This window comes from Phascolarctos cinereus, unplaced genomic scaffold (genome assembly GCF_003287225.1).
Source record: "Phascolarctos cinereus isolate Bilbo 61053 unplaced genomic scaffold, phaCin_HiC Scaffold_7;HRSCAF=346, whole genome shotgun sequence".
NCBI classification, from domain to species: Eukaryota; Metazoa; Chordata; class Mammalia; order Diprotodontia; family Phascolarctidae; genus Phascolarctos; species Phascolarctos cinereus.
In genome coordinates, this window is record NW_027556180.1 from 75,136,969 (window position 1) to 75,162,278 (window position 25,310).

The window sequence follows — 25,310 nt, forward strand, 5'->3', positions numbered from 1 at the left end:
TTCATGCTGCTGATCCTCAAGTATAAAATGATGAACTTGGGTTAGGTGATTTTCAAGGTCTTTTGAGTTCTAATTGTAGCCTTTTGTGTGTCTAGTCCAGCCTGATTACAGTCTCAGATCTTCTGAAAAAACAAATTATATAGCCCAGTTTTCACTACCGAACATCTTCCATTTATTGTCAAGAACTCACAACCTCTTTTGATGAAAAATTTTCACCTAAACTTTTTCAGAGAACAGTTTGTCTAGAAGGACATAAGAGCAGTGATATTAACATAAAACTTTTTCAAATATACCTGAATATGCTGCCTCAGCCCACTGCAAATTTATGTTAACTTATCTTAACTAGACCCTCACTGTAGTTAGGCAACTATTATATTTCTCCCTAATTGATTTGTTATCTCACTAGGTTAGCCACTATAAACCTCATTTCCCATCAAGCTTTTCATTATACTCCTTTCCCACTCTCTTAGCAGAGGGCCTTATCTCGTACTTTTCAGAAAGAAAAAAGAATCCATTTGCCAAAACCATCCCCATTCTTCACTTCATCATCATACATCATATAGACATCTTTCTCCCATTATCTCTTCTTTCACTCTATTGTCAGATAAAGAGATGTCCCTCCTTCTTCCTAAGCCAAATGTTTCTATATGTGCCCTTGATCTTCTCCCCTCCCAGACTTCTCCAGCAAATTGACCTCATTCTCATTCCTACTCTTTCTTATCGTTAATCTCTCCCTAGTAGTTCATTCCCTACTACCTACAGACATGTCAACATCTCTTTCATCCTTAAAAAACAAACAAACAAAAAAAAAACCACACTTCTCCCTTGATCTGACCATCCTAACTAGCTATATTCTGTATCTGTCTTCCCCTCCTCAGTTAAACCTTTTTTCTGGGGGGTGGAAACACCAACAGAAACAAAAACAAAAACAAAACCCCTAGAATATCAAGTATACCAATCTCTTTTCCTCTAATTCTTCTTAACCCTCTGTAATCTGATTACTGACCTCATCATTTAACATAAACTGCAGTCCCTAAAGCTATAGATGATTTGTTAATTGCCCATGGCCTTTCCTCAACCTTTATCCTTCTTGACTTTATGTAGAATTTGACTGTTGATCACCTTTCCTTACTGGTTACTGGCCACTCTCTAGGATTTTATGACATTATACTCTCCTCATCACCCTCCTATCAGTCAGCTTCTTCTTACCATATTTTCCTGGTTCTTTCATGTCGTTCCCACTATTTGAAGATGTTCTTCAAGGCTCTGCCCTGAACCCCTTTCTCTTTTCAATCTCTACTGTCTCACTTGATGATCTAGTTAATTATCATCTATGTATGGATGATTTCCACTTCTATATATCCAACCCTAGTCTCTCTCCTTATCTTCAGTATTACTTCTTTTATTGACCTTTGAACATCTTGACCTTAATGTTCTTCAGCCATCTTAAACTCAACATATCCAAAATAAACTCATTTTCTTTCCTCCTAAAACCTTAACCTTTTTGAATTCCCCTCTCACTGTCAAAGGCACCAACATCTTTCCAGTTACCCAAGCCTCAATTCTCAGTATCCCCTGAATTCCTTTTTCTTACTCACCTTACATAAATACAATTAATTTCCATATTGTGTAGGCATTTGGTTTTTTTTTTTAACCTTCACAACACTTCTCTATTTAGCCCTTTCTTTCCACTCATACAGTTACAATCCTAATTCAAGACCTTATATCTTGCTGTCTGGATTACTGAAGTAATCTTAAAACTGTTTCCTGACCTTTTCTCTCCACTCTAGTACATCCTCCAATCAGCTGCCAAAGAAATTTTTCTAAAGTGTATGTCTGATGATGTTACCACCATACTGACTCAGGAAACCACATTGGCTCTCTATGACCTCCAGAATCCAATATAAAATTATCTTTTGGTATTTAAACATCTTTAGAACCTAGTCCTTTCCCTAGACCTTAGGCCTAGACTACTTGAAGTTCCTCTAACATGCCACTCTATCCATAGTCTCTGTTCCTTTTCATTGGATGTCCTGCATGCCTGGAATGCCCTAGCTCCATTTTGTCCACTTCTTAGTTGCCTTAACTTCCTTCAAGTCTCAGCTCCAAGCTCAGCTTTTGCAGGAGGTCTTTCCTGGTTGCCCCAAATACTTGATGCCTTCCCTTATAAATTATGTTCCATTTGCTCTCATCTATGTATCTAGTTCTTTAAATGTCATTTTCCTTCTCTCATCACTCCCATGAGAATGTAGTTTCTTTGGGGGCATTGAATATTTTCTCTTTCTGTGTATGCATAGAATTTCACACAGTACCTGGCAAATAGTAAGAGCTTAATTCATGTTTGTTAACTAGCAGTTTTTTTCTACTTGAGATTATATGGCCTATACGATTTAGTTTAGATTTTCCTTCACATTCTTCCTTCTGTCTCCTTTCTTCCCTTTCTCCTCTCTACTCTGCAACATCCTTGTATTTTAAGCTCCTCACCTCATCCTTCAGGGTATCCTAATCCTCTCTGTTTTCCTGTCACTAATTCTTAGTTTATCCTTTTGTAATTTTCATATTGGGAGGAATCTGATGAACTCAATCACCACAGATTGTCAATGATTGACTTTCCCTTTTCTAAAGTCTTTATACTTTAATAGAAAACAAAATCTGTAAGAGAATAGACATCTAATTGCAGAATTTGGCAAGGCTGGGTAGCTTGAAAATATACCATTTAGGTTGTTGCCTTTTCTTTCTGAAACTACTTATGTTGCTGAATAACCCAGATTTCTATGTACTGATGTGATATTAAGCATTAAAATGATATGGTTGAATTTAATTTGACAAACATTGGTTAAGTACGTATCCCATCTCAAGATCTGTGTCAAGTTATGAGAGATACAAAGAAAAAAGAAAAAAAATGGTCCCCTGCCAGCAAGGAGTTTAATTCTATTCAATGACTGTACTTCCCCCCCACCCCAAGAACCTTTAGAAATGGGATTTTTTTTTGATAGTTAATACGTGATCACAGTAGCTAGGTGACAAAGTGGATACAGTGCCAAGTCTGGAGTCAGGAAGACTCATCTTCCTGAGTTCAATTCTGACCTTAGACACTTACTAGCTATATGACCCTGGGCAAATCACTTAACCCTGTTTGCCTCAGTTTCCTCAGCTGTAAAATGAGCTGGAGAAGGAGATGGCAAAACAGTCTGGTATCTTTGCAAAGAAAACACCGAATGGGGTCATGAAGAGTAGAACATGACTGAAAATGGCTAAAAAACTAAAAGAGATGATCCTGAAGGAAGGTGGACTGGAAGTCTTCTCAAGGTCACCCTCCTCAAGGCACCAGTCATGGGATTCTTTTATTTTTATAACCATCATTATAATATATAATCTTTAAGAAGATGAAGGTTGATGGGCTGTGGCCTACCCTGGACTTTGATCTTAAATGGAGAAACAAAAATTAATGGCCCTGCCTCAGAGGAGAATGTAGTTCATTCACATGGCAGTGTGCCATTAGGTAACACTCTATGATTTGTAGTGTCTGTCTCTGCTTCCTCTGAAGTGAATGAACTATTTTAAAGAATAACATTGAATAGATATATATATATAATAATAATAGATGATAATAATGGATTTCCCTGGACTTTCATATTTTTCAAAAGACTTTCATATGTAGCTAGAGTGTCTCATTTGACTTTGTGGTTGAAAATTCATAGTAATGGAAATTGCAGTTATATGTATGTACATGTTGATTTAGGCTTAACTTTTATTTCTCCTTCATCCCCCATTTTCTCTTATGTTTTCCAGCTGCAGAAGGAATGGTATGTAATCTTCTGTGTTCAAGTGATGGCTGCTGGGGGGCCAGGTCCAGACCAATGCTTATCCTGTAAACGTTTCAGCAGGGGACGGACTTGCATCGAGTCCTGTAATCTCTATGATGGGTAAGAAATATTGCTCACTATCTTTTGTCCCATGAGTTCTCAGCTAGTTCCATCACCTTTCAGATGATAGCAGTCTAATAAACTTTCAGAATGTGCATATTGCTCAAGGTTTTCAGTGCACATTAGATACTTAACAGCCTTTGCTTCAGGGGGCAAATACTTTATAGAAATTTACAAAATATTTCTTTAGAAAGGAAAAAGAAGGCATATTTGAAATAAAATTTCTGAGTAATCCAAGTAAGATATCTAAAACTGTGTTGTCAGACTCAAATAGAAATGGATCTCTCTTGGCCACCCATTGACTTAAAAAACACACACCAATTAAAATTATCTGTGTTTTATTGTGTTTACTTATTTTGTTAAATATTTCCCAATTAAATTTTAATCTGATTCCTGCTTCACTGGGGACTCATGCATCCAGTAGGCTATGAGTTTGACAACTCTGAACACACATTTCTGAAACAATTTTGTGAGTAGCATGTAGGTCTGATTCAGTAATGACAATTTAAATAGGCAGCTTGGATAATACATATAATTCTAGCATATTACTTGAAACATGGTTGTCTCTAGTGTTCTTCCTTTTCCCTGCCCTTAGAGTCTGCATTCTAAACTTTATATCCGTGTTAAACTTCCCTGTATTGTTTATAAATGTACAGTGAATACCCCCGACTATAACTTTGGGTTAGATCAGTAATAACAGTAACTGATTTTCCATACGGTTTTAAGATTTACAAAATTTTTTATATACATTATTATCTTACGTGAGTTTCATGACAATCCAGTCAATTAGGTTAATTTTGTAGATGAGGAAACTCAGGGCTAAAGAGGAGGGGAGGGGTACAAGCATTTATTAAGTATCTATTATATATCAGGTACCTGATATTATATATCAGGCCTTTTTTTTTTTTTTACAAATATTAACTCATTTGAGCCTTACAACAACCCTGAGAGGCAAGTGCTATTATTTTTTTCCATTTTACTGTTGTGGAAACTGAGTCATACAGAGATTAAGTGACTTGCCCAGGGTCTCACAGCTAGTAAATTTCTGAGGCAGGATTTGAACTCAGTCTTCTCAATTCCAACTCCCACACTCAATCCATTGTGCCATCTAGCTGCATTAAGAGGTGAAGTGACTCACCCTGGGTCAAACAGATATGGTAGTGTCAGAGGCTCTATTCAGCCCAGTTCTTTCTGAATCTAAGCCCTATAATATCAAGCTGCTCTTCTGTGTCAATTAGTGCAGTGTATTTACAAGATCTTGTGTTTGGGATGACCATTCTTTCAGGTTCTTGATTGCTCATCCACCATATAAATAGACCACAATGTTTGGTGAAGAGTTACAGTGAGAGTCTTTCTTGGAAACGTTCTGCTACTAGGATTGTAGCAACAAGCTACAAGGACACATTAATCCCTACATTTTAAATTAATTTCTATTTTCCCCTCAGAAACTACAGCCATCTTATTGGAAACAATAAAATCAACCCTGTACCTTGTTGCATGGCATTTCATAGACTCATAAAATCAGTTTATCATATTATGTCATTTCATGCATCGTAGTTGGCTCTCATTAGGAATGATGAGGCTTTTGTTTTTGCTGTTGATCCCAAATCAGATGTTTACATATGGTAAACTGCAAGGATTTTCAAAGTCAGATTTGCTCTGCCTAATTTTAATGCCCCATGTCCCCTATCTTCCTGTAAGCCTAACAAATTATCACACACTGGACTCTTTTTGTTTACACTAGTCTCAGAGAACTTTTACAGTTGAGTATATTGTTGTTCAGCATATGGTAGTTGAAGATGCAAACCTGCAGATCACTGTGATAGAATTATACTAGTCTCTTGGAAAGAAAGCAAAACTTACCCTATGAAATGAGGAAAAGATGAAAAAGAAATGTTTAAATGTGAAAACAAAACCCCCATATTATTTTCCAAAACATCAGTTATAATTGAGACCAATTATTGCAACACTTGATATATTTTCTCCTTCTGAATTGTCTTCTTTTGTGTTCTTCATGTAACTCTTATGAAGAGTTTTTACCTGATAGGTTCCAGAATGAAGGGGTATTTCAAAAGAAGCAACATTAAGGGTTATGATGGCACAGTGGATAGGTGTTTGGAATAAGGAAAACTTGGATTCAAACCTTTACTAGTTGTATGACTCTCAGCAAGTCATTTGTCATCTGTGTGCCTCAGTTTCCCTGTCTGCAAAATGAAGGAAATAGAAACAGTGATCTCTTAGTTCTGTTCCAACACTGAATCTCTGTGCCTATGGCACATATTCCTGAAAAAGAAAATGGCCTGAATATGTGGTAAGAACAAGAAATAATTTATACACTGTTTATTGCCATATTGAAATGCCAATAGAAGATAAGGAAGGCCCCAGGATTCTGGTGGATCCTCTGTGCCTAATTTACACAAAAACATAGAAGTGAGTCATACCAAATGGGTAAGCATTGAGATGTTATGATCTGCATCTTTAGAGGAAATACTCAAAAAATGATTGGAGATTCAAGACAAGAGGTCAGAAGAAAGGTTAGCATTGACTTTTTTTTTTTCATGATGAAAGAAAATTAATCTTTAATTGGGGGAGGTCAGGTTTTAAAAACAATTCTGTTGATAGACTATGTTTTGTAAGACTGAAATCTTGGTTGTCTGAAATTATTCTAGGCAAAAGAACTTCTAAAGAATCTAAAGGCATACCTTTGAAAAATTCAATTTAACTTAATAAGCACTTATTAAGTACCTACAATATGCTAGTCTATGCTAGGTTCTAGTAATACAAAAGCACTTATTAAGTACCTACAATATGCTAGTCTATGCTAGGTTCTAGTAATACAAACACAAAGATGTGTACAGTCCATGTATTCAACAAGGATGCATTCTACTCGGGGAGGGGGCTTGTTGTTTTTTCTTGTGTTCCTCCTTCTTTCTCGAAGAAGACCATGACATCAGGGAGATGAAGACATGACTTACAATTGATTTTGTTTTGAGTGAGGGAGGACTGTGCAAGGGCACCAGCCTCACTTTCTCCTCCAGAGCCATCTGGATCCAGTGGCCAGATATTTATCAGGATGACTGGAGATAACCCAGGATGCAATGGGAGTCCCAGGCCCTTTTAAGTTAAGGTCTTTTCAGGTTCTCACTTTGAGTGAGGCAATACCCATTCAGTGAATAAGCCTCTTTTAGAAGTGAGTCAAGGGATGGCCCCTTTAATAATTAAAAAAAAAATCAAGCTGAGAGGGAAAGACCCTCAGGGTTTCTGGCTAAAAGAGAAACAGTTTCTATTTACATTCACTCTGAATCTGGAGGGTCCAAAACATAACCTTTAAGTGGTGCTTGTGCAGGGACGTATTGTTGTCCAATCTATGAGTTCCAAAATGAATTGAGTTTAAGGCTTGGTCTTTGAGAAAGAAGTCTAGCCAGGAAACCCCAAGTTAAGTAGTCAGCTACAAAATATTAAGAAATTGGTAAATACACTTAAATAAAAAGTTAAAAAATGGATAAAGGTGCACTGATAAGTAGAGAAATCAGGAGAGGCCTTTTAAATGAAATAGTATTTGAGAGAAACCTTGAGGAAGATAGAGGTTGACTAAAGTATTTGTAAGGGTGGAAAACATTCCAGGCATGGAGAATAATATATGTGATAGAACAAAGATGGTAGCTGGAAATTAAGTAAGTGAAGAGAGCAACAAATAAGCTAGAACAGGAGGTCTTAACCTGGAGTATATGGAGACCTCTAAGTAGTCTGTGGATACATTTCAGGAGGTCAATGGATTTGGACAGGAATAATTACATATTTATAATAACAACAACATCAATGATAATTTCTGGCACTTTAAGGTTTGCAAGCCACTTTGCAATTATTATGTCATTTTGTTGAGGTTTAGAGGTGCTGGAACCCCAATACTATGACACATGGATCCTGCCTGAAAGAATTCGACCCAAGCCTTCTTTCAGCCAAAGACAAGGTTTATTAGAGCATCCCTCATATTGGGCAGACTCTTAAGGAGTCTGAATGTTAGTGAGCTGTTGGCTAGATTGTAAAAATTGAAGCAATGGCTAGATTATAAGAATCTAAGTACCTTAAGGGAGACAAGATGGACCTCATATACAGAAAGACTGTGGGAGGGATCTAGGAGTGGCCAAGTAGTTTGGGGTGACTGGAGGAGGGGTCTAAGGAAGATCTGGATGGGAGTGGCCAGTAAGTTTGAGTGAACAGAACTCCTGGGACCTGGACCACATGGCCGAGGAAGAATGGAGCCTAGCTAGGATTAAGGGTGGGAAATGGCTGGGGGCCATAGGGAGATAGGAAAATTGAGAGCTAGACTAGGTTAAGGGTAACAGAATTGGGAGATTGGGTGTAGCTACAAAGAAAGGCCAGTTGATGGGATCATAGCTTCGGGAAGGCCAGATATTTGGCCATGTGGGAAAGTCCAGGGTTTTTCCTTTTTGGAGTCTAGATCCTATCCTCATCAATTTCATCCTCAAACCTTTGGGAGATAGATGATATTAGCCCAGTTTATGTATATAAAACTTGAGACAGAGCTATTCACAGTTAGCAAATATCTGTGGCTAGATTTGAACTCATTCTTCTTGACATCAGGACCATCTTTGTATCCAGTGTACCACCCAGCTGCTTCTTTTTTCCCCACTAATCTCCAACTGAAATTCATCATTCCCTTCCATTCCCAGGGAGGTACTAAATGTCATTCTGAGAAGAGGTTCATAGGATTTTCCAGACTGCTGAAGTGGTCTGTGGCACAAAAACAGTTAAGAACTCGTGGGCTAGAAGGAAATATATGTGAGAGAGTATTAATGTGAGTAATGTTAATAAACCCTGTGAGAGAAGCTGGATCTAAATTGTGAAGAGGTTTACATGCCAAACAGCTGAGTTCATATTTTATCGTAGAGACGTTAGGAAACTCTGAAGTTTCCTCAGCAGGATTGGATCCGAATTTTAGGAATATCATTTTGGCAGCTGTGTGACAGATGCAATTATTCCATAGTTACCAGATGTAGGATGTGGATTATCCCTTTAATCACTTTTGAAAGTTTGTAGGTGGAGTGGGAGGAATGGTCTCTTACCTTAGTCTCTCCCTTGAGTTACTACTTTGAAGCACTGGGATCTCTAAACTGGGGATCCCCTCCCCCATACACTCCAATTTGTTCTTTACCAGGCTGGTGGGAGGTCAACAATGTGTTAAAACATAGGGTACTTTATAATAGGAGGATTGAATATTGAATATTGATTCTCTGGTTTTCAACCATTGAGTGTCCAAGGATCTCTGGCTAAGTGTGGACTGTAGTCCATTAGAATAGAAGGCATGCTGGAAAGTTATACTTCCTGCCAGCATCACGTGTACTCATTTAATTCCACTCCCTCTACCATTCCATAACTCAATGTAATTGATCCTTAGCTACCTTTGTAAATGTGCTATAAACAACAGAAGTTGATAGATGAAAGTCACGTGATTATGATAAAGGCAAATACCCACAATTTAGGAGGAGGTACAACATTAATTATCAGATGTCATAATTAAAGAGTTGAAAGGTTTTCCCCTAAAAAAACTTTTATATTTATGCATGAAGATTATTTAATTCAAATGGCTCTAAATGGGAAAGTATGATAACTAAATCAGATCAGTCTTTTAAAAAAATTCAGCACAATGAGGAATTCCCTCTAGGAAGGTGTATTAGCAACTGCCTCTCAAAAGGTATTACCTGGGGTTTTGAGAGATAAATTGATTTATCCACAGTCACACAATCAGTATATATCAAAGGCAGAATTTGAACCCAGTTCTTCTTAACTCAGAGACTAACTCTTGATGATAACGATGATGATACATTTATATACCATTTTAAAGTTTGCAAACCACTTTACCATTATCGTCTCATTTTATTCTCACTGTATCCTTGGGAAAAGGGTACTCTTATTATTCTCATTTTATAGATGAGGAAACTGAGGCAGATAAAAAGGTCACATAGAAGTATCTGAGACAGGATTTGAACACATATCTTTCTGACTCTAGGTCCATTATTCCATTCAATACACAATGCTGCTTCTCAATAATACCAGTAATAATAGCATTAATATTACTGATACTAGATCAGCAATCTAAGAAAACAAAATCTATCATGTTAAGATTTTCTCTCTGCATTGTCTTCCAATGGTAGATATTTTTAAACTGGAGGATGTCTCTTTTTGAAGACTCATTAAAAATGGTTTGAAAAATATTGAGTTTTGAGGAGTCAATAGCTTTCCTGTAACTTAGCAACCAAAAAAAATGTGCATACATAATGGTGCAATAGCTATCTTCAGGTATTAAAATATATTAAGCTTTAGCCTCAAGTATTTTTTTTAATGATTTTTAAGCTTGTTGCTATCCAGAATCATTAACTTTAGGCAAAATGATAAAAATGGCTTTGCCTTCTCAATGAAACCTTCACTTTTGAAGTAGAGGCTGAATTGACTCATATTACATGCGAACAAAGCTTTCCCCAATGTGAAACAAGTGTTCTATCCAGTAGAGAATATGAGAGCCATCTAGACATTTGTATTTTCCGGTAATGGAGAAGTTATTCCTTCATACGCAGAAAAAAATGTTTTTTTTTTCCAAAAGTTTTTAGCATATATAGTAACAACTCTATTATTTACCTTGGAGTAGGATTTTTAGCAGATGTTATTATGTACCTCATGTTGATAGCCTCTTTACTCACTCTTCCTCATGTGACTGATGTTTTTTCAGTGAATTTCGAGAGTTTGAGAATGGTTCCATCTGTGTGGAATGTGACCCCCAGTGTGAGAAGATGGAAGATGGCATCTTGACATGCCATGGACCGGTAAGTATGAAGTAAATGTGATATCATAACATCACTGTAGCTGTGCATTTTAAAGGACATACAAATATGCTTATGATAGCATTGTTTCATTTATTCATTCATCTAATTTATATGCTATGATATAGTACTTTCACATATACCAGAAAGGAGTGAATACTACCAAAGCATGTAAGATAAATTTCCTGTTCTCAAGAAGCGTATAATCAGGGCAGCTAGGTGGCACAGTGGATAGAGAACCAGTCCTGAAGTCAGGAGGACCTGAGTTCAAATCTGACCTCAGACCAAATACTTGACACATGCTAGCTGTGTGACCCTGGGCAAGTCACTTAACCCCAATTGCCTCTCAAAAATAAATAAATAAATGAATGAAAAATAAAAAAAATAAAAGAAGCTTACAATCTAGTAGTGGAAATAAAGTCACAGATAATGAAACTCAAGCAGTGTAGTTATAATATGCCATTAAAAATGGTACAAACCAATTATATCAATTGTTGTAGGTGTTTGTAGAGAGGAAGGACATTCTCAACAGGGAGTGATCAAGAAAGGCTCCATGGGGGACAAGGACTTGAGGATAATGTAGCATGCAGATAAGTGCTGCTTATTTGACAATTACACTTAAAGGAGACCCTTCTTTTTTGTGACAATTCATCCATGAATTATTCTAATTATTATTATTAAAGTCACCATGGCTTTTTCATCCCAAATTATCATAATAAGCCATCACATCACAATTCAAGGGATAAGTATTTTCAAGTCTCACCTAATCTTTAGGTACCTACAAATGTAGCAGCAAAGATTTCCAATGTAGACAAACATTAATCCAAAAGGAAACATTAAAAATGTGAATATTTTCCCATATTTGTTTTGTTTATCACCAAATTTAGGAAACATCTACAATCTTCCTTTTCCATTTGGTCTGATCACAAATTTATGCTAGCTAGGCTGAGTTGGGCTTTTACCATAACTCAGCAAATCATTTATTAGTTCTTCCAAACCTTTCACTCTTTCCTTAATTCCAACCATAACCTTATCCCTCACTCAAAATAGATAACTTTGACTTTTTTAAAAGTAAAAAACAAAAAAACAACATTTTAAATATATTTGTTCTCCAAATTGACTCACTTACCAATTAAAACACATCCTTTCTCCCTTTCTCCCCTTTACCCTCTTTCCAGTGTTAACTTCTTTGGTCCTTGAGACCTCAATCCCGATGTTTCTCATCTCTTTTATAACCTTGCTTTGTCATTTATCCCCTTAGTTTCTTGCACCTTTAGTCTTTCTGTGTATAAGGATTAGTTGGATCTGTCATTTAATTTATGTAGGAAACTCCCAGATGAGGAAACTTATTCTGTTCATGCAGGTCACTACCTTCTCTGAAATTTAGAGGCCTAGAAAGTTGCCTAGGAAATCAGATGAGTTACGCAGAATCACACAACCATTAAATGTCAGAAGTCAACCTCTTTCTGGCTCTGAGGTCAGGTCTCTACTGCCTTTCTTTTTCCATGTATATTTTCATTTTCCCTTTCCTAAGAAAACATTTCTTGATTCAGTCCCTTCTTCAAATTTTATATTGTCTGTTTGCATTTCAGGGCCAAGTTTCTAGAAAGAGTGATGTCTGTTCTACTTTTTCATGATTCACTTGCTCTTTAACCCTTTCTTATCTGGCTTCTATTTCCCAGGTTCTGATTCACTCTTATTGAGCTCCTCAACAGCATGATCTGTCTTTTTCCCTTTCTTTGTATCACGAACACTTAATAGAGTGCTTCACATATAGTAGATGCTTAATAAATGTTCTACCTGCCTGAAATTTATGATCTTTAGGTGGTGGGACTTTGGATCCACTGAACCCCATTAAAACAGAGACTAGTTTTATAACAGAAATATTTAAGGAAAAGAAGAAAGCTTATACACTTCTGGGAGAATTTCTTTTGTATATTATATTTATTTGTTCCTATGTATTATTCTTCTCCAAATCCTACTAGATTTTAAGCTCTTTGAGGTAGGGACCATATCTTAGTATCTTCACCTCTGCTTGCCCTGTCCCTTAGCATAGTTGAATTGAATATAAGTAAAATGGCAGTAGGTTGTATTACAATCATTGCTATTACAATTAAACAAGCAGTAACCAACTTAATTGTTTTAGTGTAGATAGTCTTGGAATTCTCAGACATTAAGTGGTAGATCTTGGATAGTTTAAGAGAGGATTTGCTTAAGAAATCTCAATTTTATTATGCCTGGGTACAGGCAGCATTAAGATAGCAGTAACCAGTCAGGTCAGGAGGAGGAGCGCAGGAAATCCAGTTGTAGGGGTATATGAAGGTCAGGAATATAGTTACTCTGGAAAAGCTTAAAGAATCTGGCAAGTTTTGAAAGTCAGATCACGGAGTCATTTGAGTCAAGGGAATCAAAGGGCATGAGTGATCTAGCAAGGTCATAGGTGGTGAGGTTTTAGAGCCTCAGAGCCTCAAAGCCATTGAACTAGTGAACAGAAAGTTCTGATTATAGGCTAGTGTGTTTTCTGCCCCCTCACATTTTATTCTGAATTTTCATGGTCCAAGAAAGAGACAGTTCTGAAGCATCATGAATGCTGTGGCTGATTCTATTGATGGTAATGATGCAACGTTTTGGAAAGTTTCTTTCAGCATTAGCAGTGGTAGCACATGCCTCTAGGCCCCTCTGTAGCCCATTGTTCTCTTCCCTTTTATCTAGTTTGTTTCTTGTTTCTCCCTGTAAATATTATTAAGATGTATGTGAGACAACCTATTGCTTTCCTTTGGTTTATTTTACTGATTTAAATGTAGGCAGCTAAGTAAAATATTGAGGACAGAGTATCAGGTGCATTCAGGAAGATCTGAATTCAAATCCAGCCTCAGACATAGTTGTGTCATGGTGGGCAAGATACTTAATTTCTCTAGGCCTTAGATTCCTCATCTGTAAAATGAGGGCTCAAAGGCCTCTAAGATGTCTCAATTTATGACCCTATGGCTCTTACAAAACTATGTCTGAGACAAAAATCTAAGAGAAGGCGGCTCTGAGAGGAAATTCTCAAAGGTCACTTACCTAATGGAGGATGTTGTAACCAAAGCCCAGGCTTTTTTTTTTTAATCCTTCAAGATTATTACAGCACACTGAAAAGGAACCCCAATTTTCTAAATCACACTTTCAGTGAAAAGAGTGCTGAACCCAGGATCTGAATTCAGATCCCACTTCTATCACTTAATACCTGTCACTTACTCTCTGTGGGCCTTAGTTTCCTCAACTGGAATAATAAAGAGGGTAGAGTAAATTAACTCTGTAGTCTTTTCCAGCTCTATGACTATCATTCTGTGAACCTAGCACCTCACTTTGGGGTTCACTCCAGACTTTCTCCACCATACTGAAGGAATCTCTTCTTCCTGAAAGCTTACTCCAGCCTTAGAATTTGCATATTGGAAGTATCCTCCACCCCTGCAGCCTCTAAAACTTATTGGTTGGCTGTTGCTAGAACTTCCACATACAGAAGGCACTTGGCCTAGCCTTGTCTTTATTCACCTCCAAACCACATTCCTGACTCTCCCAATTTGACCCACATATCCCTATCATTTTCCTTTTTTAAGCTTTTTCTTCTCCCCTTAGAATGGATGTTTCTTGAAGGAGAGTACTGGCTATCTTTCTGCCTTTATTTGTAATTACACTAATTAGCACAAATGCCTGGAGCATAGTAAACTCACAAAAAAAAAGTTTGTTGATTGGTAAGACCTTCAGGACAGTCGTTGCTTTTTATAAGTGAGGTTGAGAATTGCGGTAATTATGTGGTCTGCTATGGTGCTGTACCCATTTGTCTGTCATATGATGCATGGATTCATCTGGATTAGAGACAGAAACCAAGAGACAGAGGCAAAACTATAAAGGAAAAAAAAATTGAGAGACAAGAGAAAAATAGTTTTCTAAATCCTTTTTAGATTCAAGTTTTACTTACTTATCAGAGAGAAATAGTGCTTCTTCACTTAGAGAGATATGCAGTCTGTACCTTCTGGCTTTCAGCCAATCCTCAGATGGTGATCTAGATTTTTAAGTTAAGAGGTGGCCTGTAGTCAAAGATAAGAAGAGGATATTGTCTCCATTTCCATTTTCACTCATCATGTTTATCAGTTCATTCAAAGCACTTAGGTTCTTTAGGGGTTTAAGTCAAAATAATGAAAGTTTAAGTATGTAAAATCAAATCTATAGCCATCTGAGTTCCTTTAAATTTCTTTCTTATGGTAATGAAAGTGGAAGTCAGTTTTCTTTTTCTTTGACTTTTTTATCATTTGTTGAATTTTATCATGTTTAGAAATCCACTTATGCTTTTAAAAAAAAATCATGTATATCTGGTTTGAGACATTTAGAAAACTAGGCAGATAGAACAGACTTTACCTGATCATATTTAAAGCTCAAATGCAAATGAAATTTGAGTTTAATGTTTGTATTGCCTTTGTCTCTTTTGCCCAGCAGGTTCATTTTTACATTATATAATTCTTAATCCAGCACAGAAAAAACCAATTGACTCATAGTAAGCCTTTCTTTCCCCCAAGCTCAGCAAGAAGACATCAGCAAGTCTATTGTCTTGTAGGATAAATTAGCTGTAGTACTGTGCATGCTTGTGCAGTAAATGATTTCTTTTAATAGGCAACAATATGTGCATAACTGCCCAAGAGCAGGTGTTATCATTGGAAAAATGAAAACTGTACTTTTTGGGGAGGGGGTAAGAAGTCATCATTAGCAGTCTCTTCCTGGTGAATAGTTATTAGTATTCACAGACTAGGTGCTCTTAAAGCTATGGGTAGGAGGCCAGAAGGGCAGCAAGATGGCACAATGGATAGAGTACTGATGAGGTCTAGAGGTTAGGGGTCCTGGAATCCCAAAATCAAATCACGACACTCAAATCCTGCCTGAAAGAATTTGACCCAAGCCTTCTTTCAGCCAAAAACAAGGTTTACTGAAGATTCACCATATTAGCTAGACTCTTAAGGAATCTGAGCATCTGTGGGTTATTGGCTAGATTGTGAAAATCTGTGCAGTAGCTACATTACAAGAATTCCAGCAGTGACCAGATTATAAGAATCCCAGCCTCTTAATGGAGACAAGATGGACCTTATATACAGAAAGACTGTGGGAGGGATCTAGGAGTGGCCAAGTAGTTTGAGGTGACCAGAGGAGGGGCCTAAGGAGATCTGGATGGGAGTGGCCAGTAAATTGGGCTGAACAGAACTCCTGGGGCCTGGACATAGAGCCTAGCTAGGATTAAGTGTGGGAAATAGCCAGGGGGCCATAGGGAGGGCTAGGCTAGGTTAAGGATAACAGAATTGGGAGATTGGGTGTAGCCACAGTGAAAGGCCAGTTGATGGGATTATAGCCTCAGGGGAATGCCAGAGATTTGGCCCTGTGGGAAAGTCCAGGGTTTTTCCTTTTTGGGGTCTATATCCCATCCTCATCAGTACCCAGGCCTGGACTCAGGAAAACTCACCTTAGTGAGTTCAAATCTGGCGTCAGACACTTATTAGCAGTGTGACTCTGGGCAAATCACTTAATACTGTTTGTCTCAGTTCCTCATCTGTAAAATGATCTGGAGAAGGAAATGGCAAACCATTCAGTGTCTTTGACAAGAAAATCCCAAATGGGGTCCTGAAAAATTGAACATGAGTGAACAATGACAACAAAATCTATAGGAAGACTCAAAGCTTACGAAGTCAGAAGCACACAGTCATCTACCAATATTGTTCACTGACAAGAATGGGCTTAAATTCAAAGTAGTTATAAACATTCCTACTACCAAGTTCACTCCTGAGTCCAGCATACCCAATTGAACAGTCTCTCCCTTGCTGGAAGGATGGTGTTTGGGCTATCAGATAAATGTACTGTTAGGTTACTTTTCAAAGCTGGTTCGGGCTGTTTAGATACCAGCCCACTCTGCTGTGGATTCTAGTTTCTGGACCTCTTATCATTCTTCAGAACTTTAGAAGCCTATAGAGTTGTGAGCTAGTCTCTTCTATCTCTGATATTAATTCATCTAAGATCCAGAAAGAAACCCAAAAAGTGACCAAAGTAACAAAGGGTATCGTGCATTGACAACCCCATGGTTGACAAAGTGGTGAGATAAGGCAGCCAGTGGCAGCACCTACTACATCCCCCCATCTCTCTATCCCTCTCTCCAGAGGCTTGAACCACTTATTCTCTCAAAAGGGAGAGAAAGAGAACTTTCATTTATTGGTGCTGGTATAACAAACTGAGCTTCAGCTTAGCTGCCAATCAAAAGGGTTTTCATCATCACACAGTAAGAGATCAGGAATATTTAAAGGATTCCTGCGCAGACTTTGAACTGGGGGCAAAATCCCTGTATCTCACAATACAATATGTTTCCATAATTAGAAATGCCAAGCCTCCATGAGGGTTGGCACCAGGCAGTAGTATATTATTCATGGTTGAAGATCCCAAGGGCTCAGTCTTCCATTTCATTATACACTAAATATATAATTATGTATATGCATATATATAATATGAAATAAAATTATATAAAAATATAAATATAATTGAAGAAGACAAAACTTATTAGTGTTCAGCTACAGGGAGGATGGAGGGAACTGGAGGTCCTAAGGGTGTATCAGAAAGTCAGAGATTCATTGAGTTTTCTGCCTTGTGAGTGAGGTAGGGCTTGACTGGAGGGGTGGGGTGTGGTGATGTCTAAAGGGGCTTGGGAAAGAATGAGAAAGAGTATCATATTTTATTTGAGCTTTGAAAGGAATTCTGAGAGGTCTTAGTGGAGTGTGATGTGTTCAAGCCATGGATTATCACCTTTATAGAGGCTCAGAGATGGAAGATGGAATGTTATGTATGAGAATTTTGAAGGAGGCTACTTTGGCCAGAATGTAGGGTTTGGGAATGGTGGTAATGTGATAAGGCTAGAAGAGGTCTGAGCCATGTTATATTGGACTCTTAGTGTAATACTGGGATGGAATGCAATACAAATTTTTATAGTGCCTGTTCCCTCCTTCAATTTTTAAAAATCATTTTTTTGGTGTCAAAATTAGAAAATAAGAAAGAACTGCAAGAAATTTAGAAGCATGTAGGCCATACTAAGACAATGTTGGGGAATCTAGTGTTTTATACAACTCACAGAAGAATTTGTGATATAAAAAAAGGACAAATTCTGTCTTTATGACCCTGAACCCTTAACCTCTCAGTGTCTCAAGCAGCTATAATCTTTGGACAGTAGTAACTGAGTTGCCAGTTATCATTAGTGGAAGAAGTTTCTACATTTAGAGTACCCCATACTGATGAAAATACAGGTTTATTCACAACCTACAACCTCCCTCCCCCCCAAAAAAAATCCTCATATGCAATTAATAGGTATAAGTTGTAGTGACAGACTTTTTTCCATGCAAGGAAAAAGCTTCTTAATCTTTTGGCCTCTGCAAAATTATAATGAACTGCTTTGGTAGAGAGAGAGTTTCTCTTTATTAGAGGTTATCAAGTGGAGGCTGGAGGATGTTTGGGGAGTTCTCATTCGGGTCCTGATTGGATTAAATGGTCTTTGATGTCATTTGCAATTCATGGATTTTACAGTACAACCACCTACCATTTTAGACCAATGGGAAGCAATTGGATATAGACAAAGAAGAGCTAAGAGTCAGGAAGGAGCCATGCTCAGATTCTTTGGGAAGTTTGAATTCTTCTTGCCACTTCCAAATATCATCATTTCCAACAAATAACTGTTAAGTAATTACTGCTACACAGACTGAAAAAACAACCAAACTAGTTGAACTAACCAAACCCCACTAGATCTTTTAACAAGTACACAGACATGCTAGAAAGTCAAAACTGATGTAGTCTATAAATTTATTTACAAAGTTGTAGAGACAGTAGAAAAATTTACTTCATAAATAAAGATAAAAAATATAAAATCTCAGGGAGGGAACTTCAGCATCTATATTATATGCAGTATAACATAATTAATGTCATACCATATTATTAATATGACAAATAATATAATATAATGGTATGATTATACATGTAAATAACAAATATATGATATACACAATTATATAATATAAAAATATAATATAATAGTAAAATATTATAATGATGTAATATGATAAACTATTTTTATTAGTTAATTATACTTATCATGTATAATATATATGTGATGTGTGTGCGTAACTCATTCCATCAAAGAATCTTCATTACAATGCATACAAGTGGTCACCCATCCATTGTTAGAAGAAATGATGCATTACTTTCTAATGTAGCCTTCAACACTTTTGGATAGTTCTTATTTTTAAAAAAAATTTCCCCCTTATATCAAGATTACATTTGCTTTTTTTTTCTTCTTCTTTTTTTTTTTTTTACAACTTCTAACTCTTGGTTTTGGTCCTTGGAGGGCAAACCAAATAAATCCAATTCCTCTTCTATATAATATCCTTTCAAATATCAAAAGACCAGTGACGTCTTCTCCATTCAAAGAAGTTTCAGTTTCTTCAGCTATCCTTTGTGTGGTATGGATTTATAGCCCTCGACCATTCTGATTGTCCTTCTCTAGAAGCTCTCTAGTAATTATCCTTTCTAAAATACAGTGTACAGACCTGAACATATTTCAAATGTGATATGACCAGTGTAGACTGCTTCAGGGCTATTACCTGCTTATGCTTGGTGTCTATACTTCTCTTAAATTAACCCAAGGCCACCTTAGCTGTTTTGAACATAGAGTTTGGCCTAAGAGAGTAGCATGGCTATAAAATAGTTTATGTGAAAGAAATCTGAAGATTTTAGTGGCTTGCAAGCTCAATATCTGTCAACAGTCAACAAAGCTGATGTGAATTTAGGCTGTAGTAAGAGAAGTATAGTATCCATATTAGAGAGATAGTAGTCCTGCTGAAAGGCTATGTTCAGGCTGCATCTTGAGTATGTGCTCATTTCTTCATGTCACATTCTAGAAATGACATTGATAAGATATAATTCATTCAGAGGAGGACAATCAGAATGGTAGTGGGCCCTAAGACCATGCCATAATAAAAAGACTATTTAAGTGAAGTGGGCATTCTTAGCTTAGAGAAGAAATTATAGCTGTCTTCAAGTATTTGAAGGTCTGTCATGGGATCTGTCATGGGAAAGGGAGATTCGATTTGTTCTTTTTGAGCCCAAGAAAATAAAAAAAGCAAGAGGTGGGTGTTGCAGAGTCAGATTTAAGCTCAAGGTAGGGAAAAACTTGCTAGCAATTAGAACCATTCAAAAGTAAATTTGGTAGCCTTGGGAAGTAGTGGGATTTTCTTTATTTGAAGTCTTCAAGAATGGCTGGAAAACTGCTTCTCAGAGATATCGAAGGGGACATTTTTAAAACAAGAGAACTATCTCTTAGTGTTAATATTCTTTGATCCTTTGACGTGTATAAGTAGACCTACCTCACAAAGCAACAGAAGGATTCAGTAAGCTAGGCACATGGAACTCAACTGAACTAGATCAGCTAGAGGTAAAGCAATTAGAGTTAAACAAAGCAGTTAGAGATAAAACTGAAGGGGAGATAACCAGGAGATGTGAAGAAGAAGATTTATTAGCATTTCTAGGGATCACTTTTCATCAATGCTGATAGTGGAGCCCCTATATTTAGACTCCATAAACACCTATGTAACTATATGATGTACCTATATGAAATAATTTTTAAGACAATGAAATTAGATTAAATTATTTCTGAGTTCTGAGATTCCATGATTTTCCTATTTACCACTCTAGACAAATGGAATGTCATTTATTTAGTTCTTAGAGTTAAGGAGGAGAGATGCAGTACTTCTTTTATCGATTTTAACTTTACTCACTACTTCCAAATATTGTCATTTCCAACAGAATTTTAACTGGCAGAAAGTTATTGTTACAACAAGGAAACTAAGAGAGCCGCACACTCTCATGAGCCAGCAGATCTCTTTGCCAAATGTGAAGACATATAAGTCATTATAAGTAGGCCAGACAAAGCACACACAGAAATGTGTTCTGGAGGCAACAGATTTTTGAAGATACTAAGAAACTAAATATCAATATGTCTAAAAGAGGAGAAACTCCCAAACAATTAGAAACAAATATGGGTGGTAATTGAGAGGACGCTATTTAAAATGGAAAAAAACCCCCAATAATTGAGAGGACTTCAATAACTAATCCATATGCCTACTTTCTTTTCTTTGTAAAAATTTTAAAAAAATTATCTACTGGTGGATTTATATTATCCTGGTGAAAATATAAGAAAGGAGGCAGACTTTAGTAAATGATTTTGTAGATTGGACCGCCTCCTTAAAGTCACACAATTTATGGATACATGTATTACAGGATCCTATATTCTCTTTCAGTGAAGTAGAGCAAAACCTTGCTTTAAAGACGTTTGGTTTTTTTTTCCTGACAAAATTTGTCCCATGCATAGGATGAGATTCTAGGAGAGTCTGATAGATATAATCACAAAGATAACTTGTTACTTGCTCTTTTTGAGAGCCCTGGAAATAGCAGCACCTGGATCCTTCCCCATATGTCCCTACTTTCAGCCCAGCCCTAGCAATGATTATCCAGTGGAGCTGTCCTTACATAGAAGGGGCCCAGTATCCTTTCTTCCCCTACGTGAGCAAATCAATCCATCATCAAGCATTGATTAAGCACCTACTACTCAGCCACTGTACCAAGTGCTGAGGATACAAAGGCAAAAACTGTCTTTATCCTCAAGGAACTCTCATTCTACTGATATAAATAACATTTAAATAACTACATACATACAAGATTTATACAGAATCAGTGGAAGGTAATTTCGTAGGGGAGGGGCCCTAGCTATTTGGGAGACTAGGAAAGATCTCCTACAAAAGATGAGATTCAAGTTGTTTCTTGAAGGGAAGTCAGAGATATGCAGAAGAAAAGAATAGAAGGGAGAACATTCCAGATATAGAGAAGAGGCAGTGCAATGTCATGGAAACATGAGACTGAGTGTCTTGTGTGAGGAACAGTAAGCATGCTGATGTAATTGGATCACAGAGTACATGGAAGAGAATGAAGTATAAGATGATTCAAAAGTTAGGAAGGGTCCAAGTTGTGAGAGCTTTAAATTCCAGATGACTTTTGGGAAATGAGGTCAGGTATCTACCTCTTCAGGGGCTACATTCTCTGCTTCCTCACTAGCAGCAGCTACTGAAGACCTAGAAAAGAGCATTCTCACCACCAAATTCCTTGGCACCATGAAATGGTTCAGCTCATAGGTTTTTCTCAATTGAAATCACACTGAAGAAGGTGCATTACCATCTACTTTGTTGTCAAACCTAAGGACCAAAAGGCCTTTCTATGTGACTTTAAGCCAAAACTTATTGGATTTGTCTTTTCTCATTAGAACGTGAGCTCCTAGATAACAGGGGCTATCTTGCTTTTCTGTTTACGTTGCCAGGATTTAGTATAGTGTTTGAAACATACTAACTGCTTATTGCTTTTTGTGAATTTTTTCATTCATCATTAATATTTAGCACATTGTACAAAAGGAAACAGTTTCCATTTGAGTATTTTAGCAATGGTTTTCAGGGTCCTTACTTTCCATTTCAAAGTTGTAATGATGTTGATTGAAATGGCCTCAGAACAAATGTGGAATTGCCAGATGCTGTTGCAGTCTAATGTTATTGTTAAATTATCATGCACAGGAAATGCTGTTATTCCCCATCCCATTGAATTGATCACTTGCCACTCTAGTCCATTAAGATTGGGGGCAAAACAGGGAAAATTATAAGAAGAAAAGCTACATTTGTGTCCATAAGGTAGATTCAAGAAATGCTAATAAAGAAAAAACAAATGTAAATATTCCAAAACCAAAACTGGTTTTTATGTTGTTGTTGTTTTCTTTTTCTTTCTTTCTTTTTTTAATCTTCTAAAGGTCATATTTGCAGTAAGGCATTCCAAGAACTGTTTGTGTGTCTTTCATTAGAATTAATTGTCTTCACATAGCTAAATCCATATTCATTATTTTGGAAATGCATTCCAGTGTCTTGGAGGATACAATGCCTAATGTAATCCTAGCAAGCCAGCTTCCGATAGTAATTTCAGAAGAAAGCTCATCCATTTTTCTTTCTCCTCTCACTTGCAGGGGCCAGATAACTGCACTAAGTGTTCTCATTTTAAGGATGGCCCAAACTGTGTGGAAAAATGTCCTGATGGATTACAGGGGGCCAGTAGCTTTATATTCAAATATGCTGACCAGGACCATGAATGCCACCCCTGTCACCCAAACTGCACCCAAGGGTAAGTTTTCCCAAAGAGCAAAGTTTGACTTATAAATGTGGAAGACCAGATTTTAGGGGCTTTAAATTGGCCAGAAGAAACGTTTTACTCATTTTGCAGTGCTTTTCACCTTAGGCTCTATTATTATTTTATGTCTAATGCTTTGAGTTCAGAGAGCCATTGAAGTGAGACAATACATCAACTTATTTTTCATTCCATGAAAATCAACGTAAGTCCAACACAACTTGGAACTTTCAAGAATGTGATAGAATTGTTCTTCTTTATACAATTATGTAACAATAGTTTTTTTTAATATATAATTTAAATAGTGGCTTAAGAGAACAGATGTAGTATAAAATGGAAAAATTGTCATTAAATTCATTTGATTGGTCCTTGAAATAGGACCAATAAATAAAAATCTCCCATCATGGTAGGTTTTCCAGCTAAAACTGGAGAATATTTTTGCTACGGAATGAGTTTGGAATGCAAGGGCCACTGAGTTCCTTTCCAGTTCTGAGAGTTGACAATAATATTTTTGTAATGTTGATTTTTTTGACAAATCTTGGCAAAAAAATACAGTTTCCTTTTTTTGTCATAGATGTTTTTCAGTGAAGAACTATCCCTTTGATCCAGAGCTTTGGCCAACTCCTTCAGGACAAGTGGGAATGACAGATGAAACAGAGAAATTTGACAAAACAGAAATGTTTAAAAAAAAATGACCCGGACACATACATTTTTGAAAGACAATTTTAATCTCATCTTATCTTATAACCTTGAATTCTTTTTTAGTGATATATTAAGTTTAAAGATGTGTCTTTCTCTTTTCTTATTTAGTCAATAAGATTTATTTTACAGTGACTATCAGGTTCTCACACATTTGCTGAAGAATCTGTTACTCCCTTTAGGGAAGACTGAAGACACAGCCCTACCCAAGCTTTGTTTAAGGAATTTTCTGAACTCCAACTAGGGGGCAAAGATCCAGAAAGACAATGAGAAGCTTAACCACAAAACCACTTCAAAGGAAGCAGAAAAAAAAGAAAAAAATATATATATTGAAGAAAAAAAAATCAGAAGAAAATGTGGAGAATTAATTTAACCCACCTATTAAAAGGCAACAGCTTATAGGACTTTTTATTTTTAGTAGTGCCTTTTCCTATTACCTTCTAAAACCAACTTATTCTAGAACCAAGAGTTGTTTGTGTGTTTTTTTTGCCCCACTGCACTATAATACAAAGTCCTATTATGGACTCGTTATCTCTGGCAGGTAAGTATGAGAATCCATCAAGCTCTCCTCTGTCAGTTTAGTGACCAGCTGGTGAGGGGATATTGCAGAAGCTAATAAACCAACATCAACTACTGCCAGAGGAAAAGGCATCCATTTTGAGGTGTTTCAACCATTTCCTGTAGGATGAGCATCAGAGCCTTAAGCTCTTTTCTTCAGTGGCAGTCTTTATAAGGTGGAGTAATAAAAACCCTGCCATTCAAGTTCAATTCAGCCAAGCTACCTTTGTCAGTTCGTTGATTAATGTGTGCTAGCACAGAGACCTGTGGGGACTGAAATCGTCATAAAGAGGCATTTCATTGAGGAAGCTAAGAAGCGACAAATGGGGACTAGCATGGATGTATGTTTTGTGAGTGTGTATTTCACTTGAGTTAAAATCTTTCATGAAGAACAACTGGTACCTTTGGAAAGGGAGGAAGTGTCACCAGAGGGTGGGGGGAGGGGAGATGGATCTTTTCTTGCTAAAATAATCATCCACAAGAGGGTTTTATTGTTTTGCAGCTAAAATTAAACCAGTAAATTATTCAATATAATGTTGATGTCAACAGCTGTTGCCATTCAAAATGAGACCTTTTGCTGCTTTTGCAAATCTAATTACAATGGAGCCATTAGGGAAATGAAAATGAGATCACAGAGACACAGTCTGGATCTGTTGCTGATGTGTCTTTCTCCCACCTCCTTTAAATCACAGTTATGTAATAAAGGGAATTATGTATAGGTGGGAAGATAGAAGTAGGAAATTGTGAAAAAGAGATCATTTCTCTGAACGGCAAGATCTTGGATCTTGGCCAGGAGGGAGGGTGAAGGTGCATTACAGAACAAATCCCAAAAGCTCACCTGGGGACTGTAAGCAAATAGAAAGGAACCAGCCTTTAGCAGTGTGAGGCTACAGAGTTGTGGGCGGATAGAATTGGAATGCATCATGTTCAGGGGCATATGCCTAAGTAGAGTCTCTAATGATTGATTCAACTCTGTGTTTTTCATTTGCATTTTAGCCTTAGGCTCCCCTTCTTCCAGCAGCCT

At 37.0% G+C, this 25,310-nt stretch overlaps 1 protein-coding gene across 1 annotated transcript in view; it reads left to right on the forward strand.

Annotated features, from left to right (window-relative positions):
* The window catches only part of ERBB4 (erb-b2 receptor tyrosine kinase 4), a 1,374,278-nt gene that overhangs the window by 1,006,127 nt on the left and 342,841 nt on the right, over positions 1–25,310 (forward strand). Inside the window, 4 exon segments of the mRNA XM_021008671.2 lie at positions 3,793–3,842; positions 3,844–3,926; positions 10,675–10,768; positions 22,872–23,026. Coding sequence (XP_020864330.1) covers positions 3,793–3,842; positions 3,844–3,926; positions 10,675–10,768; positions 22,872–23,026 — 382 coding nt within the window.